Source organism: Mustela nigripes, chromosome 13, assembly GCF_022355385.1.
Source record: "Mustela nigripes isolate SB6536 chromosome 13, MUSNIG.SB6536, whole genome shotgun sequence".
NCBI classification, from domain to species: Eukaryota; Metazoa; Chordata; class Mammalia; order Carnivora; family Mustelidae; genus Mustela; species Mustela nigripes.
The window spans coordinates 38,176,924-38,193,677 of NC_081569.1; the positions used below are offsets into that span (position 1 = coordinate 38,176,924).

The 16,754-nt window shown below is 40.2% G+C and overlaps 1 protein-coding gene across 2 annotated transcripts in view; it reads right to left on the bottom strand.

Annotated features, from left to right (window-relative positions):
- ALDH1A2 (aldehyde dehydrogenase 1 family member A2) overlaps nt 1–16,754 on the bottom strand; it is a 93,171-nt gene that overhangs the window by 22,439 nt on the left and 53,978 nt on the right. For both annotated transcript variants that reach the window (XM_059372011.1, XM_059372010.1), the window contains 3 exons: nt 15,945–16,006; nt 13,777–13,905; nt 13,537–13,650 (listed from right to left, as the gene is read on the bottom strand). In XM_059372011.1, coding sequence (XP_059227994.1) covers nt 13,537–13,650; nt 13,777–13,905; nt 15,945–16,006 — 305 coding nt within the window. The remainder of the gene's footprint in view (nt 1–13,536; nt 13,651–13,776; nt 13,906–15,944; nt 16,007–16,754) is intronic.

Below are 16,754 nucleotides of genomic sequence, written 5' to 3' on the forward strand. Positions count from 1 at the left end.
TGCCTGCCTCTCTCTGCTAACTTGTGATCTCTCTCTTTCTCTGTCAAATAAATAAATAAGTAAAATCTTTAAAAATAAATAAATAATTTTTTAAAAAAAGAATTTAGTTCTTCGCCTTACAACATGCACAAAAATTAACTAAAAACAGATCAAAGACCTAAATGTTAAACATGAAACTAAAAAATTTCTAGAAGGGAGCATAAGAGAATATATTTGTGGTGTTAAGTTAGGTGAAAATTCCTTAGGCATGAAACTAAAAGCCTGATCCATAAAATTAAAAAATTAATGAATCAAATTGGATGTCATGAAAATTAAGAACTTCTGTTCTGCAAAAGACACCGTTAAGAAAACTAAAAGATAAGTCAAAGACTAGGAGAAAATATTTGCAAAGCATAATGGACTTGTATCCAGAATACACAAAGAACTTTAAAAATTCATCAATAAAACAACAAAACAGTAAAAAATGGATAAAGATTAAAACACACTTCATCAAAGAAGACCAACACACACATGAAAAGATGCTCACTATCACTCATTAAGAGGGAAACACAAATCAAATCCAAAATGGGATATCACTTCACACCTGTCAGAATGGCTAGCATCAAAAATACTAGACACAGCAAGTGTTGGCAAGGACATGGAGAAATGGCAACCCTTAGGCACTCTTGGTGGGAATATAAATTGGTGCAATCATTATGAAAAACAGTGTGGAGGTTCCTAAAAAAATTAAAGATAGAACTACTGTATGATCCAACAATCCCACTTCTGGGTGCTTATCTGAAGAAAACAAAAACACTAACTGGAAAACATGTATCTGCACCCTCACTGCAGCCTTCTTTACTATAGCTAAGATATGGAAAAATCCTATGTGTCTATCAGTGGATGATTAGATAAAAAAATTGTGCATATATGTGAATAATGGAATATTATTCAGCCATAAAAATACCAAACTCTTGCTCTCTCTGACAACATGGATGAACTTCAAGGGCATTATGTTAAGTGAAATAAATCAGAGAGAGACAAATACTATATGAGTTCTCTTATATGTAGAATCTAAAATAATTATATTTTATATGTATGTATATATATATATATATATATATATATATATATACACATACAAACATATAATGCTTGCCATCAAAAGAAATATCAGATATGTGTGTGTAGGTACATATATATACACACAACATATGTGTGTGGTGTGTATATATATGTATACATATATGTAGATGTAGATGTTTGTATATATACCAAGTTCATAGATACAGAGACCAGACGGGTGACTGCCAGAAGCAGGGGGTGGGGAGTGGGAGAAAAGAGTAAATTGCTTTTGTTTTAGTTTAAATAAACTGAATTCTTAAAATGGGGGCTAACATATAATGAGTAAGTACTGGAAACAGCCTGTCTTTCAGGTTCTCCATCCGCAAAGCAAGTGCTTTACTCTATGGCAGGACCACAGCTGTCAATATGTCTGCACTCAGTGTTTCAGAAATTAACATTATAGGGAGGAGGGCCAGAATCCAAAAGTAAAACATGTGCAATGGAAACACCACATAAAATCAACTACCTCTATATAATGCACACACATACACAGGTGATAGGATCCTAAGAATAAAGGGAAAGACCCTCAACTGATACACTGAGATCTATAAAATATTTAAATAAAATTAAAAAAAAATTGAAGGAACCCACTTCCAATTATGTCACATGGTATGCTACATTGATCTATCTCATGACAAGGTTTGAACTGATTGTTACCTAATTTCAAACACCATTAAGGATAACATGTACAATGTCTGATTTCAACCCACAGTCCGGAAGACTCACTTGTAAGCTAGTAATGGGGCTAACATATTAACAGGATCTTCTGCAGGTGCTGTCTAGTTTAATGTTCACAACCACTTCGTAAAGTTGCTGTCACTCTCCCCATTTCATAGAAAACAGGCTCAGAAAGCTAATGAATAGGTGGAATTTGGTACTAATTATATATTTATGGAATAAATTTGTAGCAAAATGTTTTTAAATGGGCTTCTATAATTTTAAAAAACTTAAAATGTGGTGCATAGTCAAAAGTTCCCAAGCTATATATATATATATATATATATATATATATATATATATTGCCCTGAAGATACAAATGTAGTGAAAAGAAGGGCCATCTGTACCCCAATGTTCATAGCAGCAATGGCCACAATCACCAAATGGTGGAAAGAGCCAAGATGCCCTTCAACAGATGAACGGATAAAGAAGATATAGTCCATATATACAATGGAATATTATGCCTCCATCAGAAAGGATGAACTTTTGTAGCAACATGGACAAGACTGAGGAGATTATGCTAAGTGAAATAAATCAAGCAGAGAAAGTCAATTATCATATGGTTTCACTTACTGGTGAAGCATAAGGAATAACATGGAGGACGTTAGGAGAAGGAAAGAATTAAGTGAATTGGGGGAAATCAGAGGGGGAGATGAACCATGAGAGACTGTGGACTCTGAGAAACAAACTGAGGTTTTGGAGTGGTGGGGGGTGGGGGGATGGGTGAACCTGGTGGTGGGTATTAAGGAGGCCATGTATTGCATGGAGCACTGGGTATGGCGCATAAACAATGGACCTTGGAACACTGAAAAAATAAAATTAAATTTAAAAAGTTTTTTAAATCTCCACTATATTGAGATAATACTACACATTTATTAGAATGGCTAAAATTAAAAAGACCAATCATACCAAATGCTAGAGAAGATGTAGGGGAGCTGGAAATGTTATACATTGCTGGAAGGAATGTAAGATGGTACAGCCACTTTGGAAAACTGTTTGGTAGTTTCTTAATCTACCATATGATCCAGCCATTCCATTTCTAGGTAATGCACACACACACACACACAGATGCACAAAAACTTGCACATGAAGTGTTCATAGGAAATTTTATTGATAATAGTTCCAAACTAGAAACCACCTAAATGTCCACGAGCAGCTGAATGTATGAACAAATTGTGATATATCCATAAAATGGAATATGGCTCAGCAATAAGGAGGAATGATTACCGAGATACACAACAAGGATGGATTTCAAAATTAATGTGTGAGTAAGAACAACCAGACAGAACGGGACATACAGCGTGTTTCTATTTACGTGAAATACAAAAAAAATGCAAATGATCTGCAATGGGAAAAAGCAGATCAGTGCCTGGGAATGGGAAGGGTGTGGAGGGAGAGAGGAGAGAGATAGCAAAGGGCCAGCAGGAAACTTCCAAGGGTGATGGATGTATTTGCTATCTGAACGTAGTAAGGGTTTCATGGGTAGATACATACATCAAGACATATCAAATTGTAACATTTACTATATATCAATTACACCACAATAAAGCTGTCAATAAAGATACATTAAACAATGAAAGGGTTACTTTATCAGAGTAATTATGCCATTCATCTTTTTGTTTTCCTTTCTGGGCTGTTATTGGGGAAATTATATTGAATTTACTTGGCTATTTAAAATACGATTTGATGGTTTTAATTAAAGTAAAATGCATTAGGAATAAATCAATTAAATTTTAAGACAATTTGAGCTTGACAGGGAGAGAGAAGTAGTGATGAGATAAAAAAGAAACTTAAGGGAGAGCCAAGGTGGTGAAAATACAGAACAGATCAGAGGCCAAAGAACTAGAAAGAGGCAACATTTGAGATAATCAGACTCAGTAAGAACGAAGCACCACACTCACTAGAGAAGTAGACCAGTTCTCATTAACCTGCACGGATGGTAGAGCTCGCAGGGCAGATAACAGAAAGGAGGGTGCTCCGACAGCAGAAGCAGCATGCGCAAGGGGCAAGGTCACAGAACAGGAAGGCATGGCACATGCAGGGCTTTGCAGGTGGTCTGGGAAGGCTGGAGATAGGGGAAGGTGCGGGGCCAGCTCATGAACTGACCTGTCCATGAACTGGAGGAATCTGGACATCCAGGTGGAGGTGTCCACTCTGCAGTTAGAAAGCAGAAGTCTAAGCTCAAAAAAGAGGTCAGTAATTAGAGTGAACTATTCCAAGGAAATATTCTAAATGACATACTATCTTGTTTCCCTCATTGGATTATTTCATATTGATAAATGAAACATTAAAGGGACTGATTACGTTACTCCAGGTGAAAAATCTTTTGTACTGAAGGTCTTATAGGAAAGAAGAGTTGGAGCTTGTCAGTCATAACTATTGGTTTCTGAACTTGCCATTAACTACCTTTGATTAGTTAATGCTAAGTTCAGAAACCAATAGTTATCAGTGAATGACTGAAATGAACCTATACCCTCCCTGAGGAATAGTGCTTTTATGCAGAAAAGGGCAAAAGAAATTGCTTATAAGAAGAAAATCTGATCAGCTAAGCCTGGAGTGTAAAGTCTTTAATGAATCCATGAGTTGATTCTCTGGGCTTCACTGAACCACCTCTGCAGGGGTTACATAGGATAATTCCATGACCTTGGAGCTGTGCTAAGCCCGGAGAACCCTCTGCAGAACAGGTCTGAAGCACAGAAGAACTAGTAAAGAGAGGGAGGAGGACACTCATGAAGAACTTGGGGGATCTTCAACTCTCTGTGCTAGGGGAACCCCAAGGTCATTTGTCAAACAAGAAGTGACATAAGGGCATCTTAACTGGGGCCCAGCACATAGTAGAGAGTCCCAATGTTAACCGAATGAAAGGGGACTCTGAGTTCTAAGATTATCAAAGTCCTTTCTCTTGGGGAGCTGGCAAGCCCATGCAGGCCTTTCGGGGCTCCAGGGCTGCTCCAGGATCTAGGGAGGGGAGGAAGAAGAGTGTCATTAGCTACACACAGACGAAGTGGCAGAGGACTTGCTGTGGCAGAGGACTTGCTATGGCGCTTGTTCCTGAGGTGTAGCATGTGGAAATAAGAGAAGGCTTAGCTCTTTACAGGGGCATTGTGTGAGTGTCAGCTCACACAGTAGAGAGAAATATAATCACAGCAGAACTGGCAATGAGTACCCCTGTGTTCCGCCAGGGTTTTCCTGATAACCAATGTTGCATAGTTCTGTAGTATGTGTGAGCTTTTGGAAAGGTTTGTAGACTTCTAAATAAAATATGGGCCCTTTGTACAAATCAAAACCACAGTGAGATACCACCTCACACCAGTCAGAATGGCTAAAATTAACAAGACAGGAAACAACAGGTGTTGGCGAGGATGCGGAGAAAAGGGAATCCTACTACACTGTTGGTGGGAATGCAAGCTGGTGCAGCCTCTCTGGAAAACAGCATGGAGGTTCCTCAAAAAGTTGAAAAAGAGCTACCTTAAGACCCAGCAATTGCACTACTGGGTATTTATTTACCCCAAAGATACAAATGTAATGATCCGAAAGGGCACCTGCACCCTAGTGTCTATAGCAGCAATGTCCACAATAGCCAAACTATGGAAAGAACATAGATGTCCATCAACAGATGAACGGATAAAGATGATGTATATACAATGGAATACTATGCAGCCATCAAAAAAACAAAAAATCTTGACATTTGCATGACATGGATGGAACTAGAGGGTATTGTGCTAAGTGAAATAAGTCAATCAGAAAAAGACAATGATCATATGATTTCACTGATATGATAAATTTAAGAGACAGGATGAGGGGCCATGGGGGGAAAGAAGGAAAAAAATGAAACAAGATGGGACTAGGGAGAGACAAACCATAAGAGACTCTAAATCTCAGGAAACAGAGGGTTGCTGGAGGGAAGAGGAAGAGAGGGAAGGGATAGGGAGGCTGGGATAGGCTACACATTGGGGAGGGTGTGTGCTATGGTGAGTGCTGTGACCTGTGTAAGTCTGATGATTCACAGATCTGTATCCCTGAAGTAAATAATACATTATATGTTAGTAAAAAAAAAAATTATTTTATTTATAAAATAAAATATGGGCCCTTTTTGTTGTTTCTCTTTGAGAAATTATGAGTCTGTTTGGATATGATGGCTGTGCTAAACTGATTCTGAATTCACCTTTTCCCCTTCTGGTGCTTAGAAGAGATACGATCCCTGGAATGAACTTACAGACAGAGTAACACTGTGACATCTATCAGTTCACACAAATGTTCTCTCTGGCACAGGTTAACAAACTCAGAGTTGTAGCTGTTTTCTTAACCAGGCCTCGGAACACGTTCTGAAGTATGACCCAACTAGTCCAACTATGTATAAACCAGTGATTCCTACAAGTTAGTGAATGTAAGATTCCCTAGAAAAACTTACTAAAATGAGAATTCCTGGGCCTTGTCTCCAGTGGTTCTGACTTAGAAGCTCTTGGGTGGTACCCAGGAATCTGTATTACACAAGCCCTTCCATTATCAGCTGCGACCCTCTCCCCAATTCCCACAGGAGAGGGAGTCCTTGAAGAACTACTGGAGAACATGGCAATCACGTTACACTTTGCTGCAAAGAAATTCTCCCTGAGCTGGGATTTGGTTCCAGCAAACACAGGTTGTGGGAGCGGCCCTTGCTCTCTGCTACAATGGAATCATACACAAGTTCTTTAATAGGTACCAAGTGTCCTCTTCAAGCACGCTCTCTAAATCAAGTACACTATGCCACTTAAAAAAAGAGGGGAAGATTTACAATCAGTTTATCCAAGCAAGTACCTGGGCAATCTTTCAAAAAAGTAAAATAGAACAACAAAAACACCCCCACATTTATTAGAAGACAAAAATATTTGTAAACTATTTATAAAACCCCTAAAACAAATGGAAAGTAAAACCACCAGAGGACAGCAGGAGTTAGGAGTTACTCATAGCCCCTCTTACTAGAGGAAGAAACGAGGGGTCAGAAAGACTAAATAATTTGCCAAAGGAAACAGAGCAGGAAATTTGGAACTTGACCCCAGGTTGGTTAAATCCAGCTCCTTCTATTCTACCCACTTTCCCAAGGATAAATTCTTCTATAAATTTTATTTAAAAACAAATAGGGGAGGTGAATCAAGAGAGACTATGGACTCTGAAAAACAATCTGAGGGGTTTGAAGTGGCGGGGGGGGGGAGGTTGGGGTACCAGGTGGTGGGTATTATAGAGGGCACGGATTGCGTGGAGCACTGGGTGTGGTGAAAAAATAATGAATACTGTTTTTCTGAAAATAAATAAATTGATAGCTGTAATTAAAAAAAATAGAAAACAATGACAGCTAATATTTACTGGTACTTTACTAAGAATCAGGCCCTGTCCTAAAAATGTTACTTATGTTAGATTATGTCTTCACAATCCATGAATTCGATACTTTCATCCCTTATTTTCAGGTAGGCATTCGAGGGCTAGAAGGATAAAATAATCACATGTACTGTGAACAAATCCACACCACTATTAAAGAGAGTGAAATTATGCCTAGTTTTCTATATGGATCTAACATATCTTATTTAATCTTGATTACTTTTAGTGTGACTTGAAGACTGTGCTTGGAATTTCTTACCGAAAAAGTGATCTCGTTCTTTTGTTTTGTTTTACCACCTTTGGTTTTTTTAAAGAGGCAAAGTATGGAGTTATGATGCAGTGTTCTTTCAAGCTTTCATTTAGCAAAAGAGGAGGACTTTAATTCCCTTTAAGAGGCTCTCAATAAAGGACTGAAAGAAATTAACTCAAGCTGAACGACATTAAATCTCTAAAATTCTTAAGGTAAAGAGTCTATGAGGAGGTCTTTGTGATAATGAGACTGACTGGACTGATTACTGATGGTTTGGCTCAGTGATTAACTTTGGGTTATGAGAAGCCACTGGATAGAGATAGAGATTAATCCGGCCTGAAGAAAAGGGAGAATAACATACTCTAAGGAGTAGAAAGATGATTTATGAGGAATAGGTACAGGATTAAACCTAATATTTTACCTAACTCTGGCATATCTTTGATTCCTTTGAATGTGAACTACTCCCACTAGAATGCTGGGAATCCATGTTTCGCAGTCACTGAACATCTGCTATCCAGTGTTGGTTCCCTCTACCAAGTGTTCAGGGCACTAGGAAATCAAACACATACCAACTTCTTGATACGTCCTATCTGGCATGATTTAGGTTCTTAGGGCTGTTCCCCTCACCCCATCTCTATAAGGCTTTTCACTTCCAAAGAAACTGTTAAGGATACACACTGATTTAGCATAAAATCTACAATTCTGGAACTTCAATGCCTGTAAAATGTAGAGCTGTCTGAAATGACAGAAAAATGAAAACTGCCTTTGCTTTTGAGGGACAAACACTGAAACCCAATGTCCTATTTTACATCCCAGCAAAACACGGATCGAGCTTTTTGAAAGTCCTTGTCCTTAATATCAAGCTTGGGAAACGATTCTGAGAACGGAATGGATTCCCGTATTTGTTGCTTATCTGCCAGTATCAAGCAACACATTACTCACAAGGGTCCTCGCGTCTGGGGTTACTGTCCTCCAAGGCCTTTGTGTCCACTGGTCCCCATATCGCCACCATTTCATTCTCCCCCAAGACAAAAAAGGGAGACAGGCCTACGTTTCCACCAGTTGTGAATATGAAACATGGAATTAAGATGTAGAATTATCTTTTTCTTAAATATTCTTGTCTCTGAATGAAGTAGCTTTTCATTTAAACTTAAAATATCTTGAACTAATGACATCGTGATAGTGTTGTATGGTGGCCGATGGTAGGTACACTCGTGCTGAGCCTAGCATAATCATTGCCTCTAGCTCTGAGATCTAGCCCCCCCGCCACCCGCCCAATGCAGTCCTTCCTCCTTCATGGGTCTAACAAATATTTATAATGCATGTTGACTACACATCAGATACTACTTGAGGTAGTGAGAAGAATGCCCAAGATAGACTCCAAAGAGAATGCCTCCCTAAAACCTCCGTATATGGTCAGAAATTAAATAAATTTATAAGCTTACTGATCACGATCTATCCAATCTGAGGCAATGAGGACATGGACAAACTATGGGAATTAGAGATCTGCTAATCAGAAGATGCCACAAAGACTTCTGCTTCTGGTCATGATGGAATAATGGCCCTGAAATTGGCTTCCCAATGTAAACAACTAGAAAAGTACATGAAACAGCTTTCTTCAAACTGGTCAGCAGGCAGTACGGGACTGGGATCCTAGAAGAGAGAAATGAATAAGGGAAGCCTTTTTTGGCAAAAGACTTTCTCGATTGCAGCATGGGATGGGAAGATCAAAGTAGAACAGGGTGGTCTCACTAAACTGAGGAAAAAGACTGGAGTTCACAGAGGCTGTGTTGGCTTAAAGGTGAGGGGCTTAGTACCAGACAGAGAGAAGGAGGTCTGGAAATTGGCAAGGGGTTCCCCTTGAGTCTCTGGCTGAATGCTAAGCTGGGAATACATAGGATGAGAGTTCACGAGACTGGACAAAAAACAACGACCAGCCTGAATGACTGGGTCACCCGTCAATATAACTTGCCAATACGTGACTTTGTGACTTCAAAAAACCTATGGGACTGACATGTAAACGAAGAGATTTGCATGGCGCTCCTATACAAGAAATCAGTCTTGTGCAGAAGCACTCACCCTGATTTAGTACAGACAGATAATGTAACACCAAAGTTCCCAGAGTTTTTAGGAGGAAAGCAAAGTATTTAGAAAATCAATTTGAAATTTTAGCTGAAAGGATAGACAAGAATAGCTGAAAGGTTTTGAAAACCAAATAAAAGGGTACCTTGCCTGCCATCTTGAAACATCTTTTTTAAAAGACTGATTTATTCATTGTAGAGCAAAAGAGAGAGACAGAGAGCACGAGAGCAGAACGAGCGGCAGGGGAAAGAGAGAGGGGAAGCAGACTCCCCACTGAGTGGGGAGCCCGAAGTGGGGCTGGATCCCAGGACACTGAGAGCATGACCTGAGCAGAACCCAAGAGTTGGACACTTAACCAACTGAGCCACTTGAGAGCCCCTATTGCAACATTTTTTAAAACCTAGTAATTGAAGCAATCTGGCATCAGTGAAAGAAGAGATAAATAAAATTTTGAGTCCTAAAACAAAAACATGTTTATATGGAAATTTATCATATAATGTTAATGTTGTATTCAAATTAGCTGCAAAAGGATAGATTAGATTATTTAATAGTGTTGTGCTAACTGAACACTCATTTATAAAAAAATAAACTTAGTCAATATCACTGATCATCAGGGAACTATAAATCAAAACCACAGTGAGATACCACCTCACACCAGTCAGAATGGCTAAAATTAACAACAGGGGAAGCAACAGGTGTTGGCGAGAATGAAGAGGAAGGGGAGTCCTCTTACACTGTTGGTGGGAATGCAATTTGGTACAGCCACTCTGGAAAACAGTATGAAGATTCCTCAAAAGGTTAAAAATAGAGCTACCCTTGGGGCGCCTGGGTGGTTCAGTGGGTTAAAGCCTCTGCCTTTGGCTCAGGTCATGATCCCAGGGTCTTGGGATCGAGCCCCACACCGGGCTCTCTGCTGGACAGGGAGCTAGCTTCCTCCTCTCCCTGTTTGCTTCTTGGCCTACTTGTGATCTCTGTCCATCAAATAAATAAATAAGCCTTTAAAATAAAAAATAGAGCTACCCTTGACCCAGCAATTTCACTACTAGGTATTTACCCACAGACTACAAAAATACTGATTTGAAGGGATATGCGCATCCCTACATGATTATCTACATTGGCATTATCTACAATAGCCAAACTATGGAAACAGCCCAGGTGTTTTAATTGAACTATAATTCAGAGATCCAAGAATATGCTATTCAACTATGAAATAAATGAAGAAGATCTGTAAGTACTGACATATAAGGTGCTATATCTCATTTTATATATTATGATCTCGTTTTTATTAAAAAAAGATATTGTACGGCAGGAAGCCCTTAACTGGCTCAATCTGAACCACTGACTGGTTAATTTAATTAACTGATTTATTTTTGAGGAGGGAGCATGTATACAAATGTGGGAGAAGCAGAGAGAGGGGAGAGAGAGGAGAGAGAGAGGGAGGGAGAGAGAAAATCTTAAGCAGTCTCCATACCTAGCACGGAGCCGGATGCAGGACGAGATCTCACGACCCTAAGATCATGACCTGAGCCAAAGTCAAGAGTTGAAGGCTTAGGGGTGCCTGAGTTGCTCAGCGGGCTAAAGCCTCTTCCTTCAGCTCAGGTCATGATCTCAGGGTCCTGGGATCCAGCCCCGAGTCAGGCTCTCTGCTCAGCCTGGAGCCTGCTTCCCCCTCTCTGTCTGCCTGCTTCTCTGCCTACTTATGAATTCTCTCTCTGTCAAATAAATAAATAAAATCTTTAAAAAAAAAACAAAAGAGTCAAAGGCTTAGAAATCAAGAGTCAAATGTTTAACCAAGTGAACCACGCAGGTGCCCCATGACTGGTTAATTTTGGAAAAAAAAGGTTAAAGCAAGGAAAGATCCTTAAATATTTCATTTTAATTTAAAAAATATGTACATTCATTCTCTCGTTTTCGGATGTAGAACCAAGGACTTTTCTTTAATTATGGGTTTACCTTTCCTTTCTGATGAAACTATTCCCCTAAAATACTGTTTAAGATTTCTGGTTTCAGTTTCTTTAAAGCGGAGTGAAGACTTAAAAATATTTGCAAAGCCAGCCAGGTGCACATTCTATCTAGCTTTATGCTTTCCCCCAAGTTCTTATAATTGTCTTGCCCACTCCTCGTTGATTGCAGTTTTTTAGGCATCTAGCCCTTAGCAAATCTTTTCAAAGCACCGGACTCAGTTTAAATAGGAGCTATGATTTCCTTTCCGACCCATGTTTTGGTTTATATATTTCATTAAAACTGCAAATTACTGTAACAAGTACAACTAGAATAAGAGGTTTGGAAACAAGATTAACTCTTTACGAACATAAAACTCAAGAATCTCTAACTATAAATTAACACTCAGGTTTATTAACCAATCTCTTATGAAACTTTTTAACATGAGTCAATTTAAGTATCGTTAATTGTATCCACTGATATAGTCAAGCCCTTCTAGCCCAAGTGGTCGGGTGTGGGAGTCCCCAGCCTCTGGGTGGCTACAGAGACTTACAAAGGGGCTGAACTGCATGGACACGTGCTGCAAATGCAAACTACATGCCAGATTTCAAAGACTTTGTATTGAAAAGAGAATGTAAAATTCTGGGACAATGACTTGTTCCATTGATCCTGAGTTGAAATATTATTTTGGAAATACTAGATTAAATAACAGACATTGTTAAAATTACTTCCACTTGTTTTGAAACTTTTTAAATGGGGCTAATAGCGAATTTTAAGTTACAAGTGTTGCTCATTGTATTTCTGGGATGCAGCTCTGTTCTAGATGTGCAAAAATCCTTTGTTCAACAGGGAGGTCATCTGTGAAGTTCTACTTGAAACAATAAATCAGACCTTCTTTTTATCATCTCTGTTACTTGAATCCAAGACATTTAGAGTAGCCTTTCAGAATACATCTTTTTAAGCGGACTTACAATTTTTTATCAAGGGTCAATAAACAATGGCCCATGAGCCAAATTTGGCCTACTGTCTATCTTACTATGTCCTGCAAACTAAAAACTGTTATTGTGTTTTTAAATGATGGTGGGGGGCAGGAGAATCAAAAGACGATGAATATTTGGGGATGTGAAAAAATTATGTGAAATTCAAATTTCAGTGTCTATAAACAAAGTCCGATGGGCCTGTGGCCAGGGTCTGCTGGCACCTTCCCCCAGGCTGCGGCCTCCTAGTTCACGAGGGTAGAGCATAGTCGCAGCAGAAATGAGAGTACTGCAAGGTCTCCAGCATTAACTCTCCGGCCTTTCCCGGAGAAGTCTGCTGACCCCTGCTCTTTCTCATCCCTTAAAGCTCAAGGGCATAGTTAGATGCCAGCTGCATCTACAGGATCTGGTGAAAGAGTGAGGAGAGAGAGCTGTGTTTCCATTTTCATCTCCACTACAGATGAGTCTGGATTTCCAGCTTCTTTTTTTTTTTTTTTTTTAAATTTTTTTTTTTTATTTGACAGAGAGAAATCACAAGTAGATGGAGAGGCAGGCAGAGAGAGAGAGAGAGGGAAGCAGGCTCCCTGCTGAGCAGAGAGCCCGATGCGGGACTCGATCCCAGGACCCTGAGATCATGACCTGAGCCGAAGGCAGCGGCTTAACCCACTGAGCCACCCAGGCGCCCCTGGATTTCCAGCTTCTTAACCTGCTTCTGCCATTAATGTCCTTGACTCGGAAAAGTGTTTTGAACCCCAGCTTCTGGGATTGATTTTTTGTTTGTTTGTTTTTTTGCTTCTGGGAAGTGTTCCTTTTATTTCGAAACATAATAGGGTGGGGTTTTTTGGTCTTTTTTTCCCCCCCAGGAGAGGTTTTCCACAGATGGCATCACGATAAACACTCTGAGACCCACACCACTGAAAGGACAACGCACAACTTGACTTCCACTGTCACAAGGGTTCTAGCTATGGCACCCATGCCGCCCCCTCTGAGGGCCTGGCACTCATTTCTCTTTCAGTGTCCCGCCTCTAGCGATAACACATCCTGCTTTCTTTCCAACCCTCTACTCACTCGCAGGACCGTTCCTCCTCCCACAGCTTCTTGGGTACCTACCTCCGTTGACCCTGTGAACGCAATCTTGTCTATACCAACGTGAGACGCTATTGCTGCCCCAGCTGTTGGCCCGTATCCTGGCAAAATATTGATGACTCCCGGCGGAAAGCCAGCCTAACAAAACAGAATTGGAGGAAATGTGGCTTGTGAAAGCTGATGAAGCACATTAAATCGGATATGCCCCAGTAGGCCCCAGCCACAAGGGGAGTGGGAGTCACTCCTAAAGGCGGTTTCCCTTACCTCCTTGATGAGGGCTCCCATGTAGAGCGCGCTGAGCGGCGTTTGTTCTGCAGGCTTAATAACTACTGTATTGCCACAGCAAAGAGCCGGAGCAATTTTCCAAGCAAACATCAGCAGGGGGAAGTTCCACTGAAAGGAAAAAACTCAAGGTTGATAAATGAAAAAATATTCCTCTACCACTTTGTTTTCAAGCTGGGGCTGCTCGGATTCCTCAGATGACTCCTCAACATAAATCTTGTCCCACCACAGAGCATAGATGTTTGGAGATTTTAATTCCTTCATGAAGAAGAGAACAGGACTGGCCTTGAAAATCTCGCCTTTTTTCTCGGTTCAGCAAATTACTGTATCCCAGTGACCCACCAAAAGAAATCTCCGGGTGAAAGGGAGTCTCTGTTTTTTGCTTTGTTTTGGTTGGGTTTTTCATTGTTGTCATTTTCTTCGTTTTTAAAACTAGACTTTGGTTCCAGGAAGTTCTTGGGCACGAAAACTTGTTCTTGCATTTGTGTTTTTACACCAGGAACTGCAGACAGGCTGGAGAGAACTCTTCAGTGTGGACAAGCTGGAGAAAACTCTGGATGTTAAGTCCATGTGTACTGGGAGGAAATCCCTTTCCTTCATATGCACGGACGGTCACAAAGCACACGATGACGACAAAGAAACCGCTTCGACTGATGACTATGCAAAACTGTTCACTTATCTCCTTTCCATTGCAAAATAAACACATGGGATGCTGAGAAATATTGGGGAGTATCTGAATTCAAGACCTAAGATGGTTTCAACTGATTCTGAAAAGGATGTTGGGCTCGTATTGTCACATAAGCACAGGGATGAACCTGAGTACCATCAGGTGTCATTGATAATTTCATTAAGAAAGAAAGCAGAAATCCGGGTCCCCTGGCTCCAGCCCTTGACCCAATGTGTTTCTGCCTGAAGCATCTCAGCGGCCACCCGTGAAAGATTCTTACTGGCCCTGGCAAGCTTGCAAAAATATACAAGTGTCTTGCCTTCACCAAACACCCAATTTCTTTTCCCCTTGGTTGTTTATAAACTTGGGAGTCCACAGTGATGTTTTAATTCCATCTACAGTATATAAATCTTGGAGTGCGGTAATTGAGCCGGAGCTGGCTGACAAGTGGCTCTTGTCCTGTCGGTGAAAGCTGGAGCTCCAAGCTTGCCTCCGGGGAAGGGCAAGAAGAGGAGGGTTGAGTTCCCGCAGTGAAGGGGACAGACCTCACCCGGGGCCTGATCTACGGCAGATTTTCCTAGGTAGGTTAAGATCAGCAGAACTAAACCCAACCTCTCATTTTCTGTCTCATTCTCTAATAAATTTCACAGAAACCTGCAGCTTGTTGATCACTTAAAAAAATACTAATACCTCTCAAAAATCTTTGTATCCACCCCTCCCGCCCCCAAAGCCAAAGATGACTTCCTCCTATATTTTGGAAAGAGAACACTTCTTGTCTCTACTGTTTAAGAGTTGAATTTGAGCCTCCCCCGAAATCCTGCCAGAATGATTAGCTAGTACTGTTGGAAGATTCGATGATGTTTTATACAGTGCCAAGGCTGTGTATGAGAGAGGGGAAAAAAAGACAATGTTTAATGTTCCAATCCAAACACTAAGCACTACATCTATTTCCCTTTACAAGACATACAACAGCCCGGCATGGTTTCAATTATGACCGTGACGTTAATTGTACTGCTGTGTCTTCTGTAGAGTCTTCTATCTAGATTCTTGTGAAAAGAAACAGTGGGAAAGAATGGGATTAAAAGACCATATAAAACAATATGCCTGGAAAGATGGTGAGTCATAGTTCTAAAAAATAAACAAGCAAATATAACAAAGCATTAATTTTCCATAAGCAGAACGGACATCCATAACCAAGGGCAGGTTATTAATACACTGGGCTTTGCTTTGCTTATTTTAATCATGAGAATTCCATGGCTTGAGAACTCAACTCCTGGTAACGGAGACGAAACCCTATTAACCTGTTCAAATAAGCATTTGAGGGGAGGCTGTTAAAGATACGTCAACAACATGATCTCAGTTTGTCCCCCACCCCCCCCCCCCCTTAATGGAAAGCATACCTCACTGAGGTCCAGGTTTTATGTATCTTTAAGAGAACTGGTTCAAATGAAAACAAATAGGAGGCGTGAGGAGATTCACTCACCGGGATGATCTGTCCACACACGCCAATGGGTTCATGTCTGGTAAAGGTAAAATAATCTCCATCTGAAAGAAATGCCCACGGTCACTACCAGAGAATTTGGATGAGAACAAAAAAATGTAGAGGGAGAATCTGGGGGGTGATGGAAAAACCAGAAGTAAAGTTAAGAAAACATCCTACTGAACCGTGTAGGAAAGCTGGTAGAAGAGCTTATCACTTGGCACAGGGTGTCTCCAGATAGGGCTCCTGAACACCCAGAGTACTGATGAGGGGCCCTCAAAGGTGAAATGAAGGACAAGTTTATGACACGAGAAGCAGTCTTGTGGGGAGGTGGAGGCAGGGGACAGGTGATGAGAGGAGGGGAGATGGGAACTGGAAAAACATAAATACTAAGTTTTACGTTAAGGGCTAAAATGATACTTCAATGTATCTCAACATTTTAAATAACTTTCTGAAGTATTAAAAAAAATACGAAGTAAATGCTGCTGGGTAAATTTTACATGGTAGGGAACTAGAAAAGGTGAGTCGTACAGTAAGATCTTTTTTTTGGCTGAATCCAGGTGACAAAACATGCTTTCTGGCCACTGGGGGAACAGAGACATATCTGGGACTCTTTCAAGAAGGCAAAAGTCCTCTTTAAAAAAGATTCCATCAAAAACCCCAAAGTTTCCACTCAAATTAGCCATGAAAATAAGGACTACTTAATAATCTTATTTTCTCTATAAGAGGAATAGGCAATTGGAATAATTACCCAGGAAATTCAAACCAAAATTTTCTTTCGGAAAATACCATTATGTTTACCTGATTTAATTT